This window comes from Dendrobates tinctorius, unplaced genomic scaffold (assembly GCF_039654945.1).
Source record: "Dendrobates tinctorius isolate UK_male_01 unplaced genomic scaffold, ASM3965494v1 ptg000120l, whole genome shotgun sequence".
NCBI lineage: Eukaryota > Metazoa > Chordata > Amphibia > Anura > Dendrobatidae > Dendrobates > Dendrobates tinctorius.
Genome location: NW_027361788.1, coordinates 20,317,501 through 20,341,065, shown reverse-complemented (window position 1 = coordinate 20,341,065; position 23,565 = coordinate 20,317,501). Strand labels below are relative to the sequence as shown.

The 23,565-nt window shown below is 49.0% G+C and overlaps 1 protein-coding gene across 9 annotated transcripts in view; it reads right to left on the bottom strand.

Annotated features, from left to right (window-relative positions):
• HUWE1 (HECT, UBA and WWE domain containing E3 ubiquitin protein ligase 1) overlaps positions 1–23,565 on the bottom strand; it is a 234,366-nt gene that overhangs the window by 6,590 nt on the left and 204,211 nt on the right. For 6 of the 9 annotated variants that reach the window (XM_073590844.1, XM_073590843.1, XM_073590851.1 and 3 more), the window contains 9 exons: positions 3,923–4,442; positions 3,216–3,322; positions 2,746–2,902; positions 2,529–2,661; positions 2,215–2,447; positions 1,198–1,325; positions 757–838; positions 512–667; positions 178–423 (listed from right to left, as the gene is read on the bottom strand). In XM_073590844.1, coding sequence (XP_073446945.1) covers positions 178–423; positions 512–667; positions 757–838; positions 1,198–1,325; positions 2,215–2,447; positions 2,529–2,661; positions 2,746–2,902; positions 3,216–3,322; positions 3,923–4,442 — 1,762 coding nt within the window. The remainder of the gene's footprint in view (positions 1–177; positions 424–511; positions 668–756; positions 839–1,197; positions 1,326–2,214; positions 2,448–2,528; positions 2,662–2,745; positions 2,903–3,215; positions 3,323–3,922; positions 4,443–23,565) is intronic. The other 3 variants (XM_073590848.1, XM_073590852.1, XM_073590850.1) reach the window with 2 other exon arrangements.

Genomic DNA, 23,565 nt, shown 5'->3' with positions numbered 1-23,565 from the left:
AGCACCATAGTCCTTTAATGTTAGGTGCTACCATACATGTTCTGCAAATCTGTGGGGGTCCAGGTCCTGAGACCACCACCAATGTACCGTAAGTCTTAGGACCTGAAACTGCACAATCTGAAGAATCCATGATGTTGAAAAAAATAAATAAAAGGATAATCTAAACTACATCGTTACCTGCAAATCGTAGAAACTTCTGAGTGTCAGGAGGCAGGCTGGATGAGATGTGCATAGCTGAGGGCTCCCTTGAAAAGAAGGGATCTAAGGAAGAAGGAGTAGCGGGAGTGAGGGGTGCTGGCGATAATGGGGGAGGCTCATCTTTTATGTGAGCCAGTTGGCTCTCCCGTGTGTCCCGCACGGGAGGTTTGCTCTCTCTTTCTGTTGCATGGACCAAGAAGAACGCCTCTACGGCCGGCTGGAGAACTGCAGAACAACAGACAAAAAGAAAAAGAGGACATTAAATATCGGCAGAAATATAGAAAAGTCAAAGTGAGGCCTGTGGTCCTGGTACCTAGCACTGCGTGCTGATCGTGAGACTCTTCCAGCTCCTTTAGACATTCTCCCAACATGTCCCACAATTCGTCCAGACTCAGCTGCTCGCTCAGCAGGGGCAGCTCGGGGAGTCGCTCTTCCTCTTTCTTTTCAGCGGCCTGAGATGCTTCAGAGCCTAGAAATATAAGACAATACTCATGGGTTATCAAATGAAGAAACCAACGCAACCTGTTACCTACGCACACTACTCATCCGGATACCGACCAACAGATGGGGTATCTTGTGTGGCTGGCGAGGGTTGGTCAACATCCATAGGAGATTCCTCCCTCCGTGCGGAGCCTTCCGCCTGAACAAACGAATAAACTTTTGTCAGATTTGTGCGAAGGGCAGAGATGTGGAAGTGTAAGTAGACTAGTAATGATAGGAGGATGGAGGACACACAAAAGCAGCACAAGAGTATGAGATGCCATGCAAACCATGTAGACAACGCACGCTTTGTCCGCAAAAGCAAGGCGCTTCTGTTAATGAACCATGCATGAAACTGGGATGTAGAGAGGATAGACGTAACCGCGAGGCTATGGACACACAGGACAGTGGAAAAGTGGGGAAACACATGTGAATAGAAACCAATCAAAAAAAAAAAAATATGAGGGAGAGGAACAAACTAAGGATGAATGCTCTGCCAGCGTCAGTCATCATGCTAACCGTTGCAGTTTGCAGCTGTCTCCGCGCCCTTTGACCCTCACGTACCATTTGTATAATGGCATCAGCCTCAGCCTCCAGCTGCTGCACAGCGGCCTGGATGCTGCTAGCCGAGGCCAGACTGGCAGCCCCTGCAAGAAGAAGACAGCTGTAAGAAAAAAGAAAACATTGTCCTGCGACATGCACTAGGTGCAGAACGAAGGCTGGCCGAACCTTACATTGGAACGCTCATTAGTAACTTTTACCTATTTGTCCACTTGAGATTTTTTTTTTTTTTTACTAATTTCCCAGCATGCTTGGCTCATGAGGGTTTAATGGCTCAAAAGCGACCATCTGACACTGCTCCGCTATTTACTGACACAAAACTACTTTTTGAACCAAATTATCTAACTGCTGGTGCTTTAAGAAATACATCTCGACATCCTTCAGGAGCACACTGTGCTTTCTTCATCATTGCAGAGGTTTACAGATTGTGTGCTTTACAGGGAGTCTGCAAAGTGACTGCTCAAACCAAGCTCAATGCATCCTAGGCATGGCCGGGTAGTTCAGTGGCGCTATGCTGCCCTCTTTGGATTGACAGCTTATGCTTTATAGGTGGTAAAGAAGGGCTGAGCGAAAGAATCAAGACTGTGCACTGAAAATCTGAGCAGCGCCAAGGGTAATTTGAGCACTTGTGCTTGGTTTGAGCAGTCTGTTTTTTGTTCGTTTGGCAGGACCGCAACACAAGTTCCAAAATGTTCTACAAAATTTAGATTTTTCGCAACCTCCGTATAGTAATAAGTTGATGGTTGCAGTTAGAGTTGGGCAGATCAGTGCTCAGTGACCGCTGGACAGGAGGCTCATGAATCTTTTAGCTTCCGGGATTCCTGGTGCAACTGTTAGCCAGGCTGGCGCCACGCCGCAATGTTGACATCACACCAGCCTGGTTCATTAAAAGTTGTGCCAACAGTTCTGGAAGGTAAGATTCAAGAGCAAATCTGCAACGTATGCATAGGCCCAAAAAGGGAAAAACGTGCCCACCTAGTCTGCTGGTTTGCTTTGCCTTTTTGTTGGCTCTTCTGGTGTCATCTCTGAGCTGAATGATGACCTGTAGTACTCGCAGGAAGAATTTTTGCGTGGAGGTCTTGGACGTCAGCATGGACATTGACGGTAGTTGGAGTTCTCTACCCCCTAGAGGTCTCTTCTGCGAAGCTACAATGATCACGTTCTCTGCAATGTCAAACCTGGATCGCAGAGATGGAGTGGGGAGAGACCTGACACTTTAGATTGAATTATGCCCAAAATGAGAAATAAGTAATTTGTGGCCCTAAAATAATTACAGACGTGACACTTACCTGCTCTGCATCTTGCCCTTTGCCTTGGTGTTATGAGGCTGCTCCTCCGGCATGCCGTCTGGAGAAAGGGCCTCGCACTGAATGCGCCTCTGCTGATCCAGGTTATACTCTCGCAGCTCTGCCAACAGCGTACCTAGGAAAGAATATGGAAGAAAAATCAATGACTGCACAAACTAGACCCAAACCCACAAGGGGTCCTACAAACAATATTCCTTACCTATCTGTTTGCACAGAGTATATCCTAGATGGTGGGCTCCACTCAGCAGCAGCTTTAATACAGTGTCCCGGGTCCCAGGGTCTCCTCTGGAAAGCTGAAGCAACACGTTGGCGGCATCCTCCAAGCCTTCTTCTGAGCATGAATGAGATGTTAACACCTGGAGAGAAAGAAAGACATGTAAAAATTACTAAAATCACAGTGGAGAAGGAGAAAAAAAATTTAAATAAATTTGTTCTTTTTAATTTCATTATAAAAATAGTGAAAAATGTTTAATATTTCTTGTTACCATTTAGTATGTTTTTGTAATATCTAAAATACAAAAAAAATTTAGACTATTAGATTTTGGCAACAAGCTACAATGAAAGATCTCTTGGTTGAGGGAAACACCATCTGTCTACAGTGTCAAAGTCAGAGGCGCGGCAGAAAAAGATGAAATGAAAGGCTCACTTGTCTACCATGGACATATTTACCTCCACAGAAAGCTGCAGCTGTTTCTCCGTGAGCCCAGAAGCGGCCATTTTGTCCGATGTGATAGGCTCACTGGTCTTCGCTGTAGATTTCATACTTTTCACGACAGCTTTAAAAGGTGAAAAAAAAAAATTTTGTATTGTAATTTCCTATTAGTGTTCAGTAACCTACAGTTCAATGTAGTACAGAAGATGACAGAAGTGCTTTGGCGAGGGTAAATATGTCTGGGCCTAGGCATTGGTTTTGTAGGATCATAGTTCTGATGCCCTAAATTTAGGGAAGAGTCAGACGGCCGTCTAACTCGGACGGGGATCCCAATGCTTGGACTGGCCGGCAGCTCTGTCGACAGTAGCATGACCATATGTATTTCTATGCAGCTGTCACGCTCTGGTGGGGAGATCCACCGGCCAGTCTGAAGCATTGTATCGCAGCCAGTCTGGGCATTGCGTTGTGATGCCCCATCCATGATATACAGCCATCTGACTCTTTCCTTAGGATAGAGCATTTATATCAGATTCCAGAGGGTACGACTATTCCCCTTGAAACGGCTGATGAGAGAGTGTGCCGAGACGCCCGTGTGAGCACTGCCTTGTTTGCTGCAATGTCCATCCCGTACCAATGGCAAGACAACAAAGGACCGTGATGGAAAAAAAAAATAAAACAATCGACAGGGTCCCAATTTGGATTGAGCGGTTGCAATAATACTTACTGCACACAACACTTGTGTTGGCAACTGTTGGCACAGTTACAGCGGGTACAGGAAGAGGTAATGGTGCGGTCGCGGGTGTTGGGGCAGGGGCTGGTGCAATTGCATTAGTGGCATTTGCCAAACTGTCTGGTAATTTGTTATCGGGCAAGGCAATGGATATAAGGGAGAGGAGTCGGAGCAATTTTTCCGTAAGCAGCGAACTCCGTCGAATGACCGGATGAGATAACATATTCATGAGTTGTCCCAAAGGAGAGGCCTCCAGGCTGCACTGCAAGCTTTCCGCTTCTCCTCCAGCGCTCACAGGCACAGACTTTATAGACGTTTTCCCCTTACGGCTCACATTCATATTGTCTAACTTAACTAACAAGTCCCAAAAGTCTGTGGAGATGTTGCTTGCCCCACTGTTACCAGACTGAGAGGGACAGGGGCTACAAGTCAATTTTATGCTCCTCTCCTTATTTTCGCTGTTTTCTACATTGCACTCTTTGGTCCGCTGCTGTGTAAAATGGCTTGGGAACACCTGAGAAGGAAAGAGAAAAACTGTAAGATAAAAAATTAAAATTCCTGAATGCCATTGAAACCAACATACCAAGTCTACGATCAGGCCTGAAATGGAAAGGCCTCTTCCTATAGTAATAAAGAGGCGGCCAGGGGCAGAGCCGAACTAGTCTGGTCTGTGACTGGGTCTGCAAATTACATTTTCATCATAATTGTGCAGCCAGGCTGCAATTCATTCACCCCGTGGGTTTGGACAGCAGGAATTGCCTGACACGTTCTCTTAAAGACTAATTGGCTGCTGTTGCTTCAGCAAACTTTGCAAAACACAAAATAGTACAGCTGAATTTAAAAAAACAAACAAAACTGTAGTAAATACATGCTCATTTCTCCACTCATGAACCATTTCTTCCGCTCCCCCTGTAATCACCATCAGCTATGAAAAACAGCTCAAATCCATCTTGGTCAAAGCAAGACAGACTGTCAGCCCACTGAGGTGACAGGTTACAGCTCCTACTAAACTCTATGGTGACTCTGGTGGAGGAGGAGGGAGGAGCACTAAAGCACAGCGATCGGGCTGCAGCTTTGAGCGACTGTTTTAGCTCACTCCAGAGCTGGATTCACAGCCACAATGCCCAGTACTGCTGTATAATATCTTCCATGTTGCTGCTATAGATCTATGCAACCAAACTAAGCTGAACCCGGTTATCTCTGAGTCGGTAGGAGGGAACCGCTTCTTGCATAAGAGCAGCTAACGTCCGTTAATTTGGGACATGCCTCCTAGTAGCAGTCTATACTCCATGGTTTCGTGTCTCCAAATTACCAAAATATGAAAACCACAGCTCACGCCATGGCTTCAAAGTTTCAACATTCATTTGAAGCAGAATACTTGTTGCTACCTTGGCTTTAGAAAAGAGGGATTTTTGGTACTCATTGTAAAATCTTTCTTGGAGCCTTCATTGGTCGACACAGGTAACCACTGATGTATGCTGCTGTCGCTAGGAAGCTGGCATTAGGCAGAAAAAGGAAATTAGCTCCTCCCCAGCAGTATACACCCACTGACAAGCACCAAGTACCTCAGTTTGTGTTAAAGCAGTAGGAGAAGCAACCAAAAACTCAACATACAGTTGTGGCCAAAAGTATTGACAACCCTGCAATTTTGTCAGATAATACTCAGTTTCTTCCTGAAAATTATTGCAAACACAAATTCTTTGTTATTATCTTCATTTAATTTGTCTTAAATGAAAAAAAAAAAAAAAAAAAAAAAACACAAAAAGAATTGTCCTAAAGCCAAATTGGATATAATTCCACACCAAACATAAAAAAAGAGGGTGGGCAAAAGTATTGGCACTGTTGGGAAAATGATGTGAGGCTTCTCTAATTTGTGTAATTAACAGCACCTGTAACTTACCTGTGGCACCTAACAGGTATTGGCAATAACTAAATCACACTTGCAGCCAGTTGACATGGATTAAAGTTGACTCAACCTCTGTCCTGTGTCCTTGTGTGTACCACATGGAGCATGGAGAAAAGAAAGAAGACCAAAGAACTGTCTGAGAACTTGAGAAACCAAATTGTGAGGAAGCATGAGCAATCTCAAGGCTACAAGTCCATCTCCAAAGACCTGGATGTTCCTGTGTCTACCATGTGCAGTGTCATCAAAAAGTTTAAAGCCCATGGCACTGTGGCTAACCTCCCTAGATGTGGATGGAAAAGAAAAATTGACAAGAGATTTCAATGCAAGATTGTGCGGATGTTGGATAAAGAACCTCGACTAACATCCAAACAAGTTCAAGCTGCCCTGCAGTCCGAGGGTACAACAGTGTCAACCCGTACTATCCATCGGCATCTGAATGAAAAGGGACTGTATGATAGGAGACCCAGGAAGACCCCACTTCTTACCCTGAGACATAAAAAAGCCAGGCTGGAGTTTGCCAAAACTTACCTGAAAAAGCCTAAAATGTTTTGGAAGAATGTTCTCTGGTCAGATGAGACAAAAGTAGAGCTTTTTGGGCAAAGGCATCAACATAGAGTTTACAGGAGAAAAAAAAAAAAAAAAAGGCATTCAAAGAAAGAAAACACGGTCCCTACACAGTCAAACATGGAGGAGGTTCCCTGATGTTTTGGGGTTGCTTTGCTGCCTCCGGCACTGGACTGCTTGACCGTGTGCATGGCATTATGAAGTCTGAAGTCTACCAACAAATTTTGCAGCATAATGTAGGGCCCAGTGTGAGAAAGCTGGGTCTCCCTCAGAGGTCATGGGTCTTCCAGCAGGACAATGACCCAAAACACACTTCAAAAAGCACTAGAAAATGGTTTGAGAGAAAGCACTGGAGACTTCTAAGGTGGCCAGCAATGAGTCCAGACCTGAATCCCATAGAACATCTATGGAGAGATCTAAAAATTGCAGTTTGGAGAAGGCACCCTTCTAATATCAGGGACCTGGAGCAGTTTGCCAAAGAAGAATTGTCTAAAATTCCAGCAGAGCATTGTAAGAAACTCATTGATGGTTACTGAAAGCGGTTGGTCGCAGTTATTTTGGCATAAGGTTGAGCAACCAAGTATTAGGCTGAGGGTGCCAATACTTTTGTCTGGCCCATTTTTGGAGTTGTGTGTGAAATGATCAATGTTTTGCTTCATTCTCTTTTGTGTTTTTTTCATTTAAGACAAATTAAATTAAGATAATACCAAAGAATTTGTGATTGCAATCATTTTCAGGAAGAAACTGAGTATTATCTGCCAAAATTGCAGGGGTGTCAATACTTTTGGCCACAACTGTATGTACCAACTCAACAACAAAGGCACGTTGGACCAAAAGCGGTACAAGCAGGGAGGGTGCTGTGTCCCCCAATGAAAGCTCCAAGAAAGATTTTACAGTGAGTACCAAAAACAAAAATTTTTGTGTACTTACCATAAAATCCTTTTCTCTGAGCCACTCATTGGGGGACACAGGACCATGGGTGTTATGCTGCTGCTACTAAGTAGATACAAAAAGATTAGCTCCTCCTCTGCAGTATACACCCCACACACTCGCTCCACCCGAACCAGTACAGTGACAAAGCAGTAGGAGATCATGATCATCATATGAAGGTATACAATGTCAAACCAAAGAACATACTCAGGCCAGTGTCCCCCAATGAGTGGTCGAAGAAAAGGATTTTACGGTGAGTACACGAAAATCCCTTTCTCCCTCACCTCATTGGGGCACACAGGACCATGGGACGTCCTAAAGCAGTCCCTGAGTGGGGAAAAATATAACAAACCCCATACGCCAGCTGCGTAGAAATGCGCTATCGCCGCCTGCAAGATCCTTCTTCCCAGGCCTGCATCTGCAGAGGCTTGAGTGTGATGTAATGCTTTGAGAAGGTATGCAGACTGGACCACGTTGCAGCCTTGCAATCCTGCTCCGCCGAGGCCTGGTGCCGAAAAACCCAGGAGGCACCCACCAACTGAGTGGAGCATGCCTTTATCCTCGCTGGGATAGGCTTGCCTCTGACAGTAGGACTCCAGAATAAAAAAAGTAAATCCACCTGGCTATTGTGGACTTTGAAGCGGCCAATCACTTCCTGTGACACTCAAGAACAACGAATAAGGCGTCTGTCTTGCAGAAGGACGCCGTCCGGGAGATATACCGTCCAAGAGCCCTCACCAGCCCAGGGTGTGGAGAGCCCTTTCAAAATGATGTACTGGTACTGGGCAAAACGAAGCAGGACAATGTCTCGTTAATGGAAGGGAGAGAGCATCTTGGGCAAGAAGGACAGGGACAGCCGGAGAACCACCTTGTCCTGGTGAAAAATTAGAAAAGGAGCTTGAGCTAGCTCCGATACCCTCCTGATTGATGTCACCGCAACCAGGAAGGCGACCTTCCATGAAAGGTGGGCCAGAGAGACATCCTGCAGCAGCTCAAACGGAGTCTCCCATAGGGCACCCAGGACTAAGTTAAGGTCACAGGCATCCAGCGGCCTTCTATAGGGGGGTACCACGTGGGAAACTCCTTGAATGAAAGTCTTCACCTGCGGCTTAGAAGCAATCCTGCACTGGGACAAAACTGACAAGGCAAAGATTTGGCCTTTGAGGGAATTCAGCACTAGGCCTGAGTCCAGACCAGTCTGAAGGAACTCCAAAATGGTCAGGATGGAGAAGGAGAGAGGAGAACGACCGCCGTCCCTGCACCATGCGAAACATGTTTTCCAGGTGCGCTGACAGATGCGTATCGATGCAGATTTCCGAGCGCTAATAGTGGAAACCATTTCTTGGGAGAACTTCGCTTGGGTTAGGACCCAGTATTCAACAGCCAGGCCCCGTTAAACACATGGCCCCTGAGTTCTTGTGGTAAGTCGGGCCCTGGGAAAGTAGATCTGGTTGATCCGGTAGTCGCCAGGGACCGTCGACGACCAGCTGCATCAACTCCGCATACCACGCCCGGCAAGGCCAGTCAGGAGCGACTAGGATAACCGGGACCCCTTCCGTTTTGATGTTCCTGATAACCCTGAGAAGTACCGGAAGTGGGGGGGGGGGGACACATAAGGAAGACGAAATTGATGCCACAGAAGGACCAGTGCATCCGCCCCAATGGCCTCTGGATCCCGGGACCAAGCTATGAACTCAGTCACCTTGGCGTTTAGCCTTGATGCCATCAGATCCACATCTGGAGTCCCCCAGCGAAGATAAATTTGTTGAAAGACCTCTGGATGAAGTAACCACTCCCCCAAGGCGAGACCCTGACGGCTGAGGAAGTCTGCCGCCCAGTTTTCCACGCCAGGGATGTGAACCACCTCGCGCATTGCCGCCCTTGTGCAGGTGCCCCTCTGATGGTTGATATACGCCACAGCCATGGAGCTGTCCGACTGTCTTTGGATGGGGCGACCCGCCAGAAGGTGATGGAACCACAGTAGGGTCAACTGAATCGCCCGTATTTCCAGGACGTTGATCGGAAGAGGCAATTCCAGAGGCGACCGGCGCACCTGTGATGACAAAAGACAGCCCCCCCCCAGCCGAGAAGACTGACGTCGGTGGTGACCATCAGCCATTGAACAGGGAGAAAAGATTTCCTCTGGGTGAGGGACGACCTTAACGTCCACCACTTGAGCGACTGCTTGACCCGGAGACAAGCGACACAGATGGTCAAGTTAAATACTTGGCAGCACGGTGGGAGCATACGGGCAGCACGGTGGCTCAGTGGTTAGCTGGGGGGGCTGTCTTTTGTCATCACAGGTGCGCTGGTCGCCTCTGGAATTGCCTCTTCCGATCAACGTCCTGGAAATACGGGCGATTCAGTTGACCCTACTGTGGTTCCATCACCTTCTGGCGGGTCGCCCCATCCAAAGACAGTCGGACAGCTCCATGGCTGTGGCGTATATCAACCATCAGAGGGGCACCTGCACAAGGGCGGCAATGCGCGAGGTGGTTCACATCCCAGGCGTGGAAAACTGGGCGGCAGACTTCCTCAGCCGTCAGGGTCTCGCCTTGGGGGAGTGGTTACTTCATCCAGAGGTCTTTCAACAAATTTATCTTCGCTGGGGGACTCCAGATGTGGATCTGATGGCATCAAGGCTAAACGCCAAGGTGACCGAGTTCATAGCTTGGTCCCGGGATCCAGAGGCCATTGGGGCGGATGCACTGGTCCTTCTGGTCCTTCCCAGGCTGCAGCGCTGGGGTCCTGGGTTCGAATCCCACCAAGGACAACATCTGCAAGGAGTTTGTATGTTCTCCCCGTGTTTGCGTGGGTTTCCTCCGGGCACTCCGGTTTCCTCCCACACTCCAAAGACATACTGAAAGGGAATTTAGATTGTGAGCCCCATCGGGGACAGTGAGGATAATGTGTGCAAACTGTAAAGCGCTGCGGAATATGTTAGCGCTATACAAAAATAAAGATTATTATTATACTTATCCCAGGCTACATGATTTACAAAAAACCTATCCCAGGCTGATTAAGCGCCAACTGCAGAGGAGGGAGGTGTAGCTGGGCAAAAGAAACAGCTTCCATCGCTGCCACCATCCTGCCCAGGACCCCATGCCAAATCAGATAGAGTGAAAAAATGGGCTACAAAGTGCCCGAGCTCCTTGTTGAAGGGCTATGACTTTGTCGTCTCGAGGAAGAATCACCAACCTTTGGGAAGTGTCCAGGGTCATTCCTAAAAAGGATATCTCCTGAGATGGGACCAGGGAAGATTTTTTTTTTAAAGTTTATCAGCCAACCCAGAAGAGAAAGTGTATCCGAGGTGATAAGGACGCTCTCTGCACAGACTTAAAAAGACAGCCCTTTGATAAAAAGGTCGTCCAGGTATGGAAAGACTACCACACCCCGAGAATGCAGAATGAACATGATGGCCACCATGACCTTTGTGAACAGTGGGAGCGGAAGCGAGGCCGAAAGGCAGAGCCATAAATTGGAAATGTTCCTTGCGGACAGCAAAGTGCAGGAATCTTTGGTGAGGTGGAAAAAAAATCAGGATATGGAGATAAGCATCCCGGATGTCGATGGATGCTAGGAACTCCACCTTCTCTATCAATGTCATGACAGAGCGAAGGGACTCCATCCTGAAGTGCCAGACCCTGACAAACTTGTTTAGGAGCTTCAGGTCCAGGATGGGCTGTACCGTTCAGTCCTTCTTAAGAACCATGAAGAAGTTTAAGTAGAACCCCTCTAACCTTTCGCTTTCTGAGACCGGAATGATGACCCCGTCTTGACGCAATGAATCAATGGCCTCTTGGGGGGGGCGAGAGGGAAAGAACCAGCTCTCTGACCCATTTATCGTGAACGACAGAGCCAGATATGACGAAATAGGAGTAGACGTCTGCCTATTCTGCTGGTGTCGACCGGATAGGGAAGAGAGTCATCGGGCCTGAAATCTATGGGACCTGTATCCCTTAGATCTAGTTTACTTGGGTAGGCCCTTCCATGAGTGGTTGGTCTTATACTAGACCCTAGGAACTCTTGTTCCCACGAGAGGAACGCCCTGAGCCGGAAGAGGTGGTCCATTGATGAAATGCTATGAAAGAGCCAGAAACATGTCTGTTGATGACGAAAAGGTCGCCTAGTCTTCTGCTGGGGAAGGAATACAATCTTTCCTCCTGTGGCGTTAGAGATTAGCTGTTCCAGCTTCTCTCCAAATAAACGACCACTCAGGTAGGGCAGAGACGTCAGGGACTTTTTGAACTCAAAGTCCGCTCGCCATTCCCTGAACCACAGTGCCAGTGAGACGGTGATGGCGTTAGAGGCTGCATAGCGCAGCACAATTAGCCGAGTCTAGGGAAGCATGCAACAAATATTCCCCGGCCAAGGAGATCTGATTAGCCAGTTCTGCTGCTTCCGGGGGGAGGTCACTGGCCTGTATGGTCCTGCTCAGAAACCATAGTTTTAGCTACCAACACCGCAGCAAAAGAGGTGTACTCACCGTAAAATCCTTTTCTCCAAGCCAATCATTGGTGGACACAGGAACATGGGTGTTATGCTGCTGTTATGCTGCTGCCACTAGGAGGCTGACACTAAGTTAATACAAAGAAAGTTAGCTCCTCCTCTGCAGTATATACCCTAATGCTGGCTCCCAGAGAACCAGTTCAGTGCAAAAGTAGTAAGAGATCATTAATATATAAGAGAACAACATGTCACATTATAGAACAAGCACAAAGCCATTATAGGCAAACAGGGTGGGTGCTGTGTTCCCCAATGACTGGCTCGGAGAAAAGGATTTTATGGTGAGTACACAAAAATCCCTTTTTCTCATTCGCCTCATTGGGGGACATGGGACCATGGGACATCCCAAAGCAATCCCTGGGTGGGGAACACCACAACAGATCAGGCCCCACATAACTGCCTACATGTGCACCACCGCAGCCTGCAAAATTCGACTGCCAGACTCGCAGCAGCAGAAGTCTGGGTGTGAATATTATAGTGCTTTGAGAACGTGTGCTGACTGGACCAAGTCGCAGCCTTGCAGACCTGCTCAGCCGACGCCTGGTGCCAAATGGCCCAAGAAGCCCCCATTAACCGAGTGTGCCCTAATCCCTGCTAGGACTCCTGGATGGTGGGACGAATTCACATGGCTATCGTGGCCTTTTAAGCGGCTAAACCCTTCCTGTGACCCTCAAGAAGCACATATAAAGCGTCCAACCTTCAGAAGGACGCCGTCCTCGATACATACCTTCTCAGAGCTCTCACTACGTCCAGAGTGTGAAGGGCCCGTTTCACTCTGTGGACTGGTGTCGGACAAAACGAGGGAAGAACAATGTCCTTGTTAAGATGGAAGGACGAGACCACCTTGGGCAAAAAGGATGGGGAATGCCTGAGGACAACCTTGTCCTGATGGAAAGGAAAGGCACCTGACAGGACAGAGCGGCAAGCCCAGAAACTCGCCTGATTGACGTGGCCGCATCGAGAAAGGCGATCTTCCAGGACAGGAAAGTCAGGGAGACATCCTAAAGTGGTTCAAAAGGAGTCTCCTGTAAAAACCCCAGGATCACGTTAAGTTCCCAAAGATTTAACGGCATGCGATATAGGGAGGTACCACATGTGAAACCCCTTGCATGAAAGTCTTTACTTGCAGTTTTGTCGCAATCCTACGCTGGAATAAGACCGTTAAAGCCAAGAACTGGCCTTTCAGAGCTGAGCGCCAGGCCTGAGTCCAGACCGTCATAAAGGAAGTTTAAAATGGTGGGAATGGAAAAGACGAGGGGACGGTGTCCGTGATCTTTGCAACAAGCGAAAAAGGTTCTACAGGTACGGTGATAGATGCATACTGACGTAGGCTTAGGCTGGTTTCACATTAGCGGTTTTTTGTGCAGCGCATCATGCGCATGCGTCCCTATGTTTAACATGGCGTACGCATGGTCTTGCGTTTGCAAGCGTTTTCGTGCACATGCGCTTTTTGAGGTGTGCGCCTACACGTGCCGGACGCAACATTGCATTTGTGTCCGCCAAAGGCGTAAAAAAACCGCATGCGTACGCTTGCGCACGGAATGCGTCAAAACAACGCATTACAGTCTATGGGAACGCAGGAGTGCGCATGGACATGCGTACGTCTGTTTGCGTACGCATGCATTTTAAGAAGTAAACATGTCTAGACACTGGTTTAAACCACCCCCTTCCCATGACACGCCCACTGGTGTCCCACTGGAGAAGTCTGTTTAAAGGATTTAAGGATTTTCCTCACGTAAAATGTGCGTTTTTGCATGCGTTTCTACTTGTGCACGATGCGCTGCGCACAAAGACGCAAATGTGAAACTAGCCTTACAAGCACCAATCATTGTGGAAACAACCCATTGAGAATCCCGCCTTGAGTTCTGGTGGCAAATCGGGCCCTGGGATAGCAGATCTGGCCGATCCCGGCAATCGTCAGGGAACGGCGTCGACAAGTTGTACTAGCTCTGCGAACCACGCCCGACGTGGCTAGTCCGAAACAACCAGGATCACTGGGACCCTTTCCGCTTTTATCTTCCTGATGACTCTCGGAAGTGCGGAAGCAGAGGAAAAACATACGGGAGACAGAACTGGCACCACAGAAGACCCAGAGCATCCACTCCGATGACTCTTGGATCTAGAGACAGAGCTATGAACTCCGGTACTTTGGCGTTCATTCTGGATGCCATCAGATCCACATCCGGAGTTCCCCAGCAAAGGCAGATCTGTTGGAAGACTTCCAGATCAAGTTCCCACTCGTCTGAGGAGAGACCCCGACGGCTGAGGAAGTCTGCCACCCAGTTCTCTACACCCGGGATGTGCACTGCTGAGATTACCGAGTGGTTCCTCTGCCCATCGAAGAATGTGAGATACCTCACACATGGCCGCCCTGCTGCGGGTACCCCCTTGATTGATGTATGCCACTGCCGTGGCGTTGTCCGATTGAATTTGAATGGGGTGACCCGCCAGAAGATGGAGCTGCTGCAGGGCTAGCTGAATCGCTCGGATCTCCAGGACATTGATCAGGAGTCTCTATTCCAGAGTTGACCAGCACCCCTGAGCTGTGTGGTGACAAAAGACTGCTCCCCAGCCCGGAAGACTGGCGTCGGTAGTCACCACAAACCATTGAACCGGGAGAAAAGTTTTCCCCTGGTTGAGAGAAGAGCTCAACTTCTACCATTTGAGCGCCTGCCTGACCCACAGGGGTAAGTGGCACAGGCGGTCGAGGGAGAGAGGATTCCTGTCCCAGGCAGCCAGAAGAGCATGCTGCAGGGGACGGAGATGCAGTTGAGCAAAGGGGACTGCTTCCATAGCTGCCACCATTTTTCCCAGAATCCTCATTGCAAAGTAGATGGAATGGAGTGGCAAACTGCATGGGCTCCTTGCTGAAGGGCTAGGACCTTGTCTCGAGGGAGAATCACCAACCCTCGGGAGGTGTCCAGGGTCATCCCTAAAATGGATATCTGCTGGGCTGGAATGGGAGAAGGCTTGCTTAATTTTATCAGCCAGCCCAGACCAGAAAGGGTATCGCAAGTAATGCGAATGAAGTCCTGGAAAGACGAACCCTTGACTAGGTCGTCAAGGTAGGGCAGAGTGACCACGCCCCGAGTATGCAAAATTGATATGACGGCCGCCATGACCTTTGAGAACACTCTGGGAGCGGTAGCGAGGCCGAAGAGCAAGGCCATGAATTGAAAATGCTGTTTGTGAATAGCAAAGTGCAGGAATTTTTGGTGTATGTGTGGGGGGGTGGGGGAATCGGAACAGAGGTAAGCATCCCGAATGTCTTTAGATACCAGAAACTCCCCTTTCACCATCAAAGCAATGAAGACCTTGACATGCTTGTTTACAAGTTTGAGGTCTAGTATGGGTCTTACTTTTCCATCCTTTTTGGGAAGAGAGGTTCAAGTAGAACCCCTTGACCCTTTCGTTTTCCAGGACCAGAACAATGACTCCACTTCGAAGCAGTGAATTTATGGCTCGGGAAAGAGCCCTTGCCCTCGCCTCTGATTTTGGGGGATGGGAAGGGAAGAATCGTGTTGAGGGTCGAGAGGAAAAGTCGATCTTGTATCCCGAAGACACCAGGTCTCTGACCCATTCATCGTGCATGACGGAGAGCCAGGCCTGACGAAACAGGAGTAGGCGGCCGCCTACCTTGGTGGTGTCAACCGGATAATGTCAGGAGTCATTGTGCGGAAAGTATCTGTGACCTAGATCCTTTAGATCTAGACTGTTTGGGTCGACCCTTCCACTGCTGGCTGGACCTATATGAAACCTGGGATCCTTTGTCCCTGCGTGGGGAGCACCCCGATGAGGAGGAAATAGTGGACCAGCCCGGAATGGTGCAAAAGGGGTGCCTGAGCCTTTGCTGGGGAAATAACTTGCTCTTTCCTCCTGTAGCATCGGAGCTTCTCTCCAAATAAACAACCACTCTGATAAGGAAGGGACTTCAGATTTTTTTGGCCACGGAGTCAACTTTCCGTTCTCTAAGCCACAAAGCTCATCTGATTGTGATGGCATTTGCCGCTGACAGTGCAGCACAGTTAGCCGCAAGAAAAGAGGCGTGTACCAAATAGTCTCATGCCTATGAAATTTGACTGGTCAGATGTGCTGCTTCCGGGGGGAACCAAAAGGTCTCCAACCAGGAGACCATTGCTTTAGCTAACCATGCCGCCGCAAAGGATGGATAAAGTGCTGAGCCTGAGGCTTCAAAGACTGAGCGGGCCAGATTTTCCATCTGGCAGTCTACAGGACTCTTAATCGTTGATCCATCCAGTAGTGACAGAAGGGATTTGGAAGCCAGGCGAGATACCGGTCAATCTACTGCTGGAGACTCAGCCCAATCTTTCCACAGATCAGCTGCAAAGATATCTTGCTGCAAGAGGTTTCTGATCAGTGGAGCGTTTATCCTGTCGCTCCCTGTGCTGATTAACTATAGTGCGAAATTCCGGGTGAATGGCAAAGGTTCTATGCGTCCTTTAGTCATCTTAAAGGACACTGCATGATCCGGAGCAGAATCGGAGTCCTCATCAACCTTCAGAGTCTGGAACTGATCGCTACAAATCCCAGGTGAGGGAGAGAAAGAGGCAGAGCTCACGGATGCCAAGGCACGTGAATGGTCTCATGACGTACTACGGATCTGCTTTCTAGACGCCTGTACGCTTCTAGAATGCTTGCGGCCCCTAACCCACAGCTCCCGTGTAGGGGAGGATCCATCTTCAACAGTCATGGGAACACTCCAATCCACAGAGGGATTTAATCGCCTTGGCCAGAGAAGCCATGGATTGCAACAGTGACGAAGCCCACTCAGGGGGACTAGGTTCACTGGGCTTGGTGGCAGCAGAGGGCTCCTGAGCGTATTTGGAACCCTCCGAGACAAGCTGGCGAAGACCCCGACGGGTAGAAGAGGGTTCTTGGAGGGACTATTGCTTTGGCCAGTGACGCCATGGACTGTGACAGTGACGAAGCCCACTCAGGGGGTCACATGCTTTGCAGAGTGGCATACTATGTCCCAGTGGTAGCGAAGTCTGGCAGGTAGTACATGAGGTGAAATACACAGTACGTGCCTTGTTACCCTTTTAGGATGTCTTCGGGAGTGATATGATTTACCACAGTATGTCCCTGATTATGCCGATATACTCCAATAGGGAGTGCAGTACCCTGTAAGCCCCAGTGAATACTGCAAGGAAGAGACAATGAGTATCTGCTGCAGGTTCAGAGATCTTACCTAGGTCCTGTGCCCAGTTAGAGAAGACCTCCATGTCCACTGTGCCCCTCTGAAGTGCAGCTGGATTCTGTGGAACGCCCTGCTGCCAGCACATGTAAAGAGCCGGCCTGGTGGAGTAGAGATGGCCGCCAGGAATTGCAGAAGGGGCGTGATATCCACCCGTCATATAGAGATATCACACTGGAAGTCTCGCAGTGTGCGAGAAGCGTCAATTCGTGGGGCACAAGTGGGCGGAGCTACTGCCACATCATCAAGTGAGCGGAACTTCAGAATTGTGGCCGTGGAAAAGCCCAAGCCGGGGGCTAAATTTCTGCAGCCAGCAGGAGCGGCACCCGGAGGGAGAGGGGACACCACAGGGAATAGCGCTCAGAGCCTGTCTGCAGGAGCCTATCTTGCCAGCAGTGTGCATCCCAGTATGGAGACGCCACAGATGATTGAGGAAGCACAGGACCATGGGTGACACTGGTTCCAGGCCAGCTGCTTCAGAGTGGGCAGTGCAGGAACCCTCCATCCACACACTCCATGGTCAGAGAGGAGAGGGACCGTCCGCCTTCCTTCTATCACCGCTGTTCATCAGGAGCGATGCAGTGGGGGCCGCACGGACACCATAAACACCTCTGGACATCTAAGGGGTTAACTCCGAGGATGGGACAGGGTTGTTGGTCCGGCACACAAAAAGGCGGGATAAACCTCGATTCGGATTCGTTCCCATCTGTTGCAGGTGTGGCGGAAGCGGTGCCTTAAAGAGACCCGCAGCCCTGAATAAGACCTCAGGCTTACAGGTAAAACACGATGCAGGAGAGTGTACGTGCAGGCGACACTCCATTTTCCTGCCTGTTGTAGGTTTGGGGAGATCAGTGCCCTTAAGTGATCTGTCGCCCCTCTGTAATCCTTTGAAAAAAAAAAAAAGTCTAATGTCTGAATGGGTTAAGGAGATGACCAGCCTTCAAAGTATGGAGGAATTGTCCGCTGAAGTTAATGGTTCAATAGACAAATATCTGCAGGTTTGAAATCCTTGGATTTTGTATATGGACTCAGGATTTTCTTTTCTAAGCCATAAGGAAGATAGAGCGAACAATACGGGTTAGATGGACATTATAGGGGTGCAAGTTGCCTCCTTTTTATATCAGAACTTCATAGTTCCTCCCCGGTCTCCCCACCCTTTTCCCCCCTCCCCCCAATTCCTCTTCTTCGTCTCATTCTTTCCTTTCGTCTTTACACCATTATTTGGAGTGGAGTGACCTAGCTTCTCTTGTTTGGGTCGCTCTCTTTCAGCAGATACTTCATATGTATTGCCAAATGTCATACAGTCTCCCTGGATAGGGGATTCCTACATCCGTCATCGATTTGTTTTTCTTTTCAGATTTTGTTGGACTTGATTGGTAGTTACTTTTGACCTGAAAGCTATTATTTCGGGACTTGTTGGCTACAGGTCTTGATATAGTTGTAAATGAGATTTCTTTTTGTACTTGGTAATCGTTATGTTGTTGAATCCTTTGTTACTTGATTGTTCTAAAATTTCTTTTAAATAAAAACCAGATTAAACAAAAAAAAATCTAAAATAAAAACAGAATAAGCTATACATGTGGTCTGAAAATCAGAGCACACGTGCCTCCTTCTGACACTAAGCTTGAACTGGTTCGACTGGAGCCAGTGTGTGGTTGTATGCTGCAGAGGAGCAGCTAATCTTTTTGCATCTACTTAGTGTCAGCCTCCTAGTGGCAGCAGCATAACACACGGGTCCTGTGTCCCCCAAAGAGGCGACGGAGAAATTCTTCTTTCTTTATCGCTTCATTGGGGGACACAGGTAACCATGGGACGTCCCAAAGCAGTCCCAAGGGTGGGAAAGAACACAAAGAAAACAGACTTAGACAGGGCGGTGCGTAACCGCTGCCTGCAGCACCTTCCTTCCCAGGTTTTCATCAGACGAGGCATGGGTATAAACCCTGTAAAACCTCGCGAAAGTGTGCAAAGATGACCAGGTCGTGGCTTTACAAATTTATAAAGCCAAAGCCTGGTGACCAATTGCCCAGGAAGCTCAGACCACCCAGGTGGAGTGATCCTTTAACCCAAGAGGAGGCTGTAAGTCCTGATCGGCAGTATGCCTCCAATATTGCCGAACAAATTCAACGGACAATAGTGGATTTGGAAGCCCCTTAAAATGACCTTCAGAGATGACAAGTAGGGCATCATAGAGTTGAAAGGAAGCAGTCCTTGAGAGGTAGACTCATAGCTCTGACCAGATCCAACTGGTGGAGGCACTTCTCCAGGGGATGGACTGGAGAGGGACATAAACAAGGAAGGACAATGTCTTCATTAATGTGAAATGAAGAGACCACCTTAGGCAGGAAAGAAGGAACGGGTCTGAGAATATCCTTTTCCTGATGTAGAATCAGGAACGGAGAACGGCAGGACAATGCCGCTAACTCACTCTTCTGATGGACGTAATGGCAACTAAGAATCCAGATTTCGTTGGAAAAGAATTAACAGAGCAGAAATTTGACCCTTTAAGGTACTGAGTTAGACCAGAATCAAGACCCACTTGTAGAAACCCCAGGATGGAAGAAAGGGAAAGAGACAGACCAAATTGTTGTCCTCACTCCACCGAAAGAATGCCTTCCAGTATCTGTGGTAGATACGCAAGGATGCCAGTTTTATTAAGGTAATCAGAGTCTGAATGACCTGATGGAAAAAACTGGCCTCTCTTAGAACTGCGGCCTCAACGGCCATGTCGTTATACTCAGACTGTGAACTCTGGTGGAAGAGGGGGCCTTGTGAGCGAAGATCTGGATGGTCTGGAAGCCTCCAGAGAGCGTCCATGAGCATGTTCACCAGCTCAGCATACCAGGCCCTTCTTGGACAGTCTGGAGCTACCAGGATTACGGGAATTCCTTCCGCATTTATCTTTTTCATGACTCTCAGGATCAAGGGGGGAGAGGCGGAAAAAGATAAGGCAGCTAGAATTGGGACCACCAGGGCATTGCAACAGATGGCTAGCGGATCCCAGGACCTGGCAACGAACTGAGGAAGCTTGTGGTTCATCCAAGACGCCATCAGGTTGACGTCCGGTGTGCCCCATCACTGGCATATTTGGTTGAAAACGGCAGGATTGAAAGACCACTCGCCCGATGCAAGACCCTGATGACTCAGAAAATCAGCTGCCCCATTTTTCCACTAGTGGAATGTGTAAGGCTGATATGGGCAGAGCGTCAGGTTCTCGCTACTGCAGAAGCCTTGTTACCTCTGCCATCACCTGTTTGCTGCGAGTCCCACCTTGATGTTTTATGTAAGCCACAGCAGTGGCATTGTCCGATTGTGTGCGGACCAGCTGGCCCACAAGGAGGGACTGCCAGCGGCGAAGGGCAAGAAAAATCGCCCTGATCTCCAGAAGTTTGATGGCTTCTTGGGACGTTCCAGAGACCCTGCGCTGTTTGATGAAGAAAGACCGCTCCCCAACCGAGACTGGCGTCGATGGTGATGACGTGCCACCGGAGAGGGAGGAAGGACTTCCAGCGCAGGACTGAGACTGACAGTGTCCACCAGGTCAGGGATTGCCTCACCTTGAGGGAAAGCAGCATGGGCCAGTTCAGGGAGACTGTTCTCTTGTCCCAAGTAGACAAGAGCGCCAGCTGAAGAGAACGGGAATGGAACTGGGCAAAAGGCACAGTTTCCATGGCAGAAATGTTCCCCAGAACTCTCATGCAGGACCGTAGGAGGAGAGGAGTTGGTCACTTTAGAATGTGGATCCCCCCCCCCTGGCAGAGAGAGAAACTTTTCCTTTGGAAAGAAGACACAGGCTTGGGCCGTGCTGAACCTAAATCGCAGAAACACCAGGTGCTGAGCTGGAGTCAGGGAGGACTTCTCTCTGTTGACAATCCAGCCGAGAGACTAGTGTGTCCAAAGTGATCTGAAGACTCAGGTAGCAGTCTCGGCCCCTTGATCAGAAGCTCGTACAAGTAAGGGATTATGAGAATCCTCTCGGAACGAAGAATGGCCATGACTGCTGCCATGACCTTCGTGAGTACTCTGGGGGCAGAGGCCAGGCCAAAGGGAAGAGCCGTGAACGAATCGTGGTCCTCTTGGATTGCAAACCGTAGGAATCTCTGATGCTAAACACAAACAGGAATGTGAAGATAAGCATCCTGAATGGCTACAGAGCAAAGATATTCTCCAAGTTCCATGGCGGCTATTACCGAAAGTAGGGACGCCATCCTGAAATGACAGCTCAGAATGTGACGGTTCAGTCGCTTGAGGTCCAAAATCGGACAGCGTGTTCCAGTCTTTCTTCGGGACTACAAAAAGATTGGCATAGAAACCTGAATACCGTTCGATCCAGAGAACAGTTATGATTACTCCTGTGCGTAGTAGGGAAGAGACAGCCTGAAGAATCCCTGGGGTCTGAGACAGGAGTCTTGGTGGGCGAGACAGAAAGAAAAGGGTGGGGGTGACCCATCACACCAAGGAGAACCTGCTGGAGCGAGTCCCTGACTGCTTGGAAGAGAGACCCTTTGGTCACCAATGAGGAGCTGGTTTAAAAGGACGGCTTTTTCCTTTCCCCTTGGACGGAAGAGCGGTCCTGCTGGGAGAGAGTCCCTGAAGAACAGAAGGGCCGAATGGAACAAAAGTTGAGTGACTTTTTCCTAATGAAAGGACGTTTAGGCCAGGACTGTGGAAGAGAGGTGCTTTTCCTGCCGGTAGCATCAGAAATCTGATGCAGTTTGGACCTGAAAAGCCTAGAGCCTTGAAAGCCAAGGTTAGTGAGAGACTGATGGTGGATCTGCATTCCACACTTTCATCCAGAGAATGCGGCGTATACCAATGATGTTGCTGTTTGCCATGGAAGAACAACCGGCTGCATCCAAGGAGGCAGTCAGAAGATATTTGCCGGCATGGGCAGTCTGGTCTGCCAAATCTGCCATCTCTTCCGGAGGAGCTGCCACTAGGATATCCTGGCAAAGCATTCTTGCCCAGGCAGACATGGACTTTGCCACCCAGGTGAAGACAAAAAATGGGACAGAGGGAGGCGCTAGCTGCTTCAAAGACTGATTTAGCCAAGGACTCAATCTGCCTATCCATAGCGTCCTTAAGAGATGCACAGTCCAGCAGAGACATGACTATCTTGGAAGACAGCCGAGAAACTGACGGGTCCACCATAGGGGACTCTGCCCATCTACCAATGAGGTCTGGGCTAAAGGAGAAAAAGTATACCTACTTATTTCCTGGGAAGCGTTTTTCAAGATGTTTCCAATGTTCAGCCATAATCTTTCAAATTCCCTGTGATTGGGAAAAGTCCAGGAAGGACGTTTTACCCATTTGAAGGAAACGGAAGTGCTCCTGAGCAGGTGCTTCATCCTCCTTTAGGTTAAGAGTTTGGGTAATTGCCAAGATAAGGCTACTGACCATATCCTGCATCTCTGAAACTTGGTCCGAATCACACAGACTGGGAACCCGCATCCGACCCAAAAGCCGCCTCCGAGGAGGGGGCATGGGGAGAGGAGGGCATCTTAGAGGTTGCAGAGGGACCCGGGGAACTGTCTCATAAGGGCATTTGAGTGCTCCTGTGGAGCAGACATGATGGAAGGACTGCATGACAGGCAGAAAGGGAAAAGCTGACCGGAAGACCACTTTCTTTTGCAGAGGGCACAGGCGTAATGAATCACATTAGGCTTAGAGGGGCAACAAGAAGCCTCTGCAGGGTTTGGCATAAGTCGAGACTAGGTAATACTGCTGAGAACAGCTAGAGGGACAGTAGCAAGGAAGGAGAGAGTGCAGAGCCTACCTGATGTCAGCGACAGTCAGCAGAGGACTGAGGTTGGCTGTGTCCCCCTGTGGCAGATGTCCGCAGGTAAGATGCAGAGAGGTCTGATGCCGAAGGTGCAGGAAATGTGCAGAAAAATGCGATGTCTCAGAGAGGATTACAATCTGCTGAGGCACAAGTTCAGATATAGCATTGGCTGAGCTGTATCACAGCAAGCATGATGCAGTGCGGTAGATGTGACTGAAATGCCGGCCAGTGAAACAGAAAGTATCCCTCTGATTGTCTGACACGGCAGGGAGTGTGAACAGCCAGGAAGATATGCTGGCTGGTGAGAAACAATACATCCCTCCGATTGGTTGAATCGCCGGGGGCGTGTACCAGCAGGGAGAGGGAGCTCCATGATGGGAGCAAAAGTGCACAGAGGAGATGCGTGAAGCGGAGAATCTCTGACCCAGCGAAACCTCCTATTGGTCTAAGAGTGCACAATTCAAACGTGCAGTGGTGAGTGGTCAGGTAAGCCGGAGAGGAGGCGCGGCTAGGAAAGAAAGGGGGGTTGGCCCGAAGGTCTGGGACCAGCCAGGGAGAAATGGCCACAGCTTTGCAGGGATTATTGCACTAAAGCCCCCCTGTCCCATATGGCTGAATGGGACAGAAATGCTGTCAAGACCTGCCGTGCGCCGCTGTGGGGAAGGAAACATACATTCCTGCAAGGTGGTTCCATGGTTCCTCTTCACTGATGAGGATGCCTTCAGATGGAGGAGGGT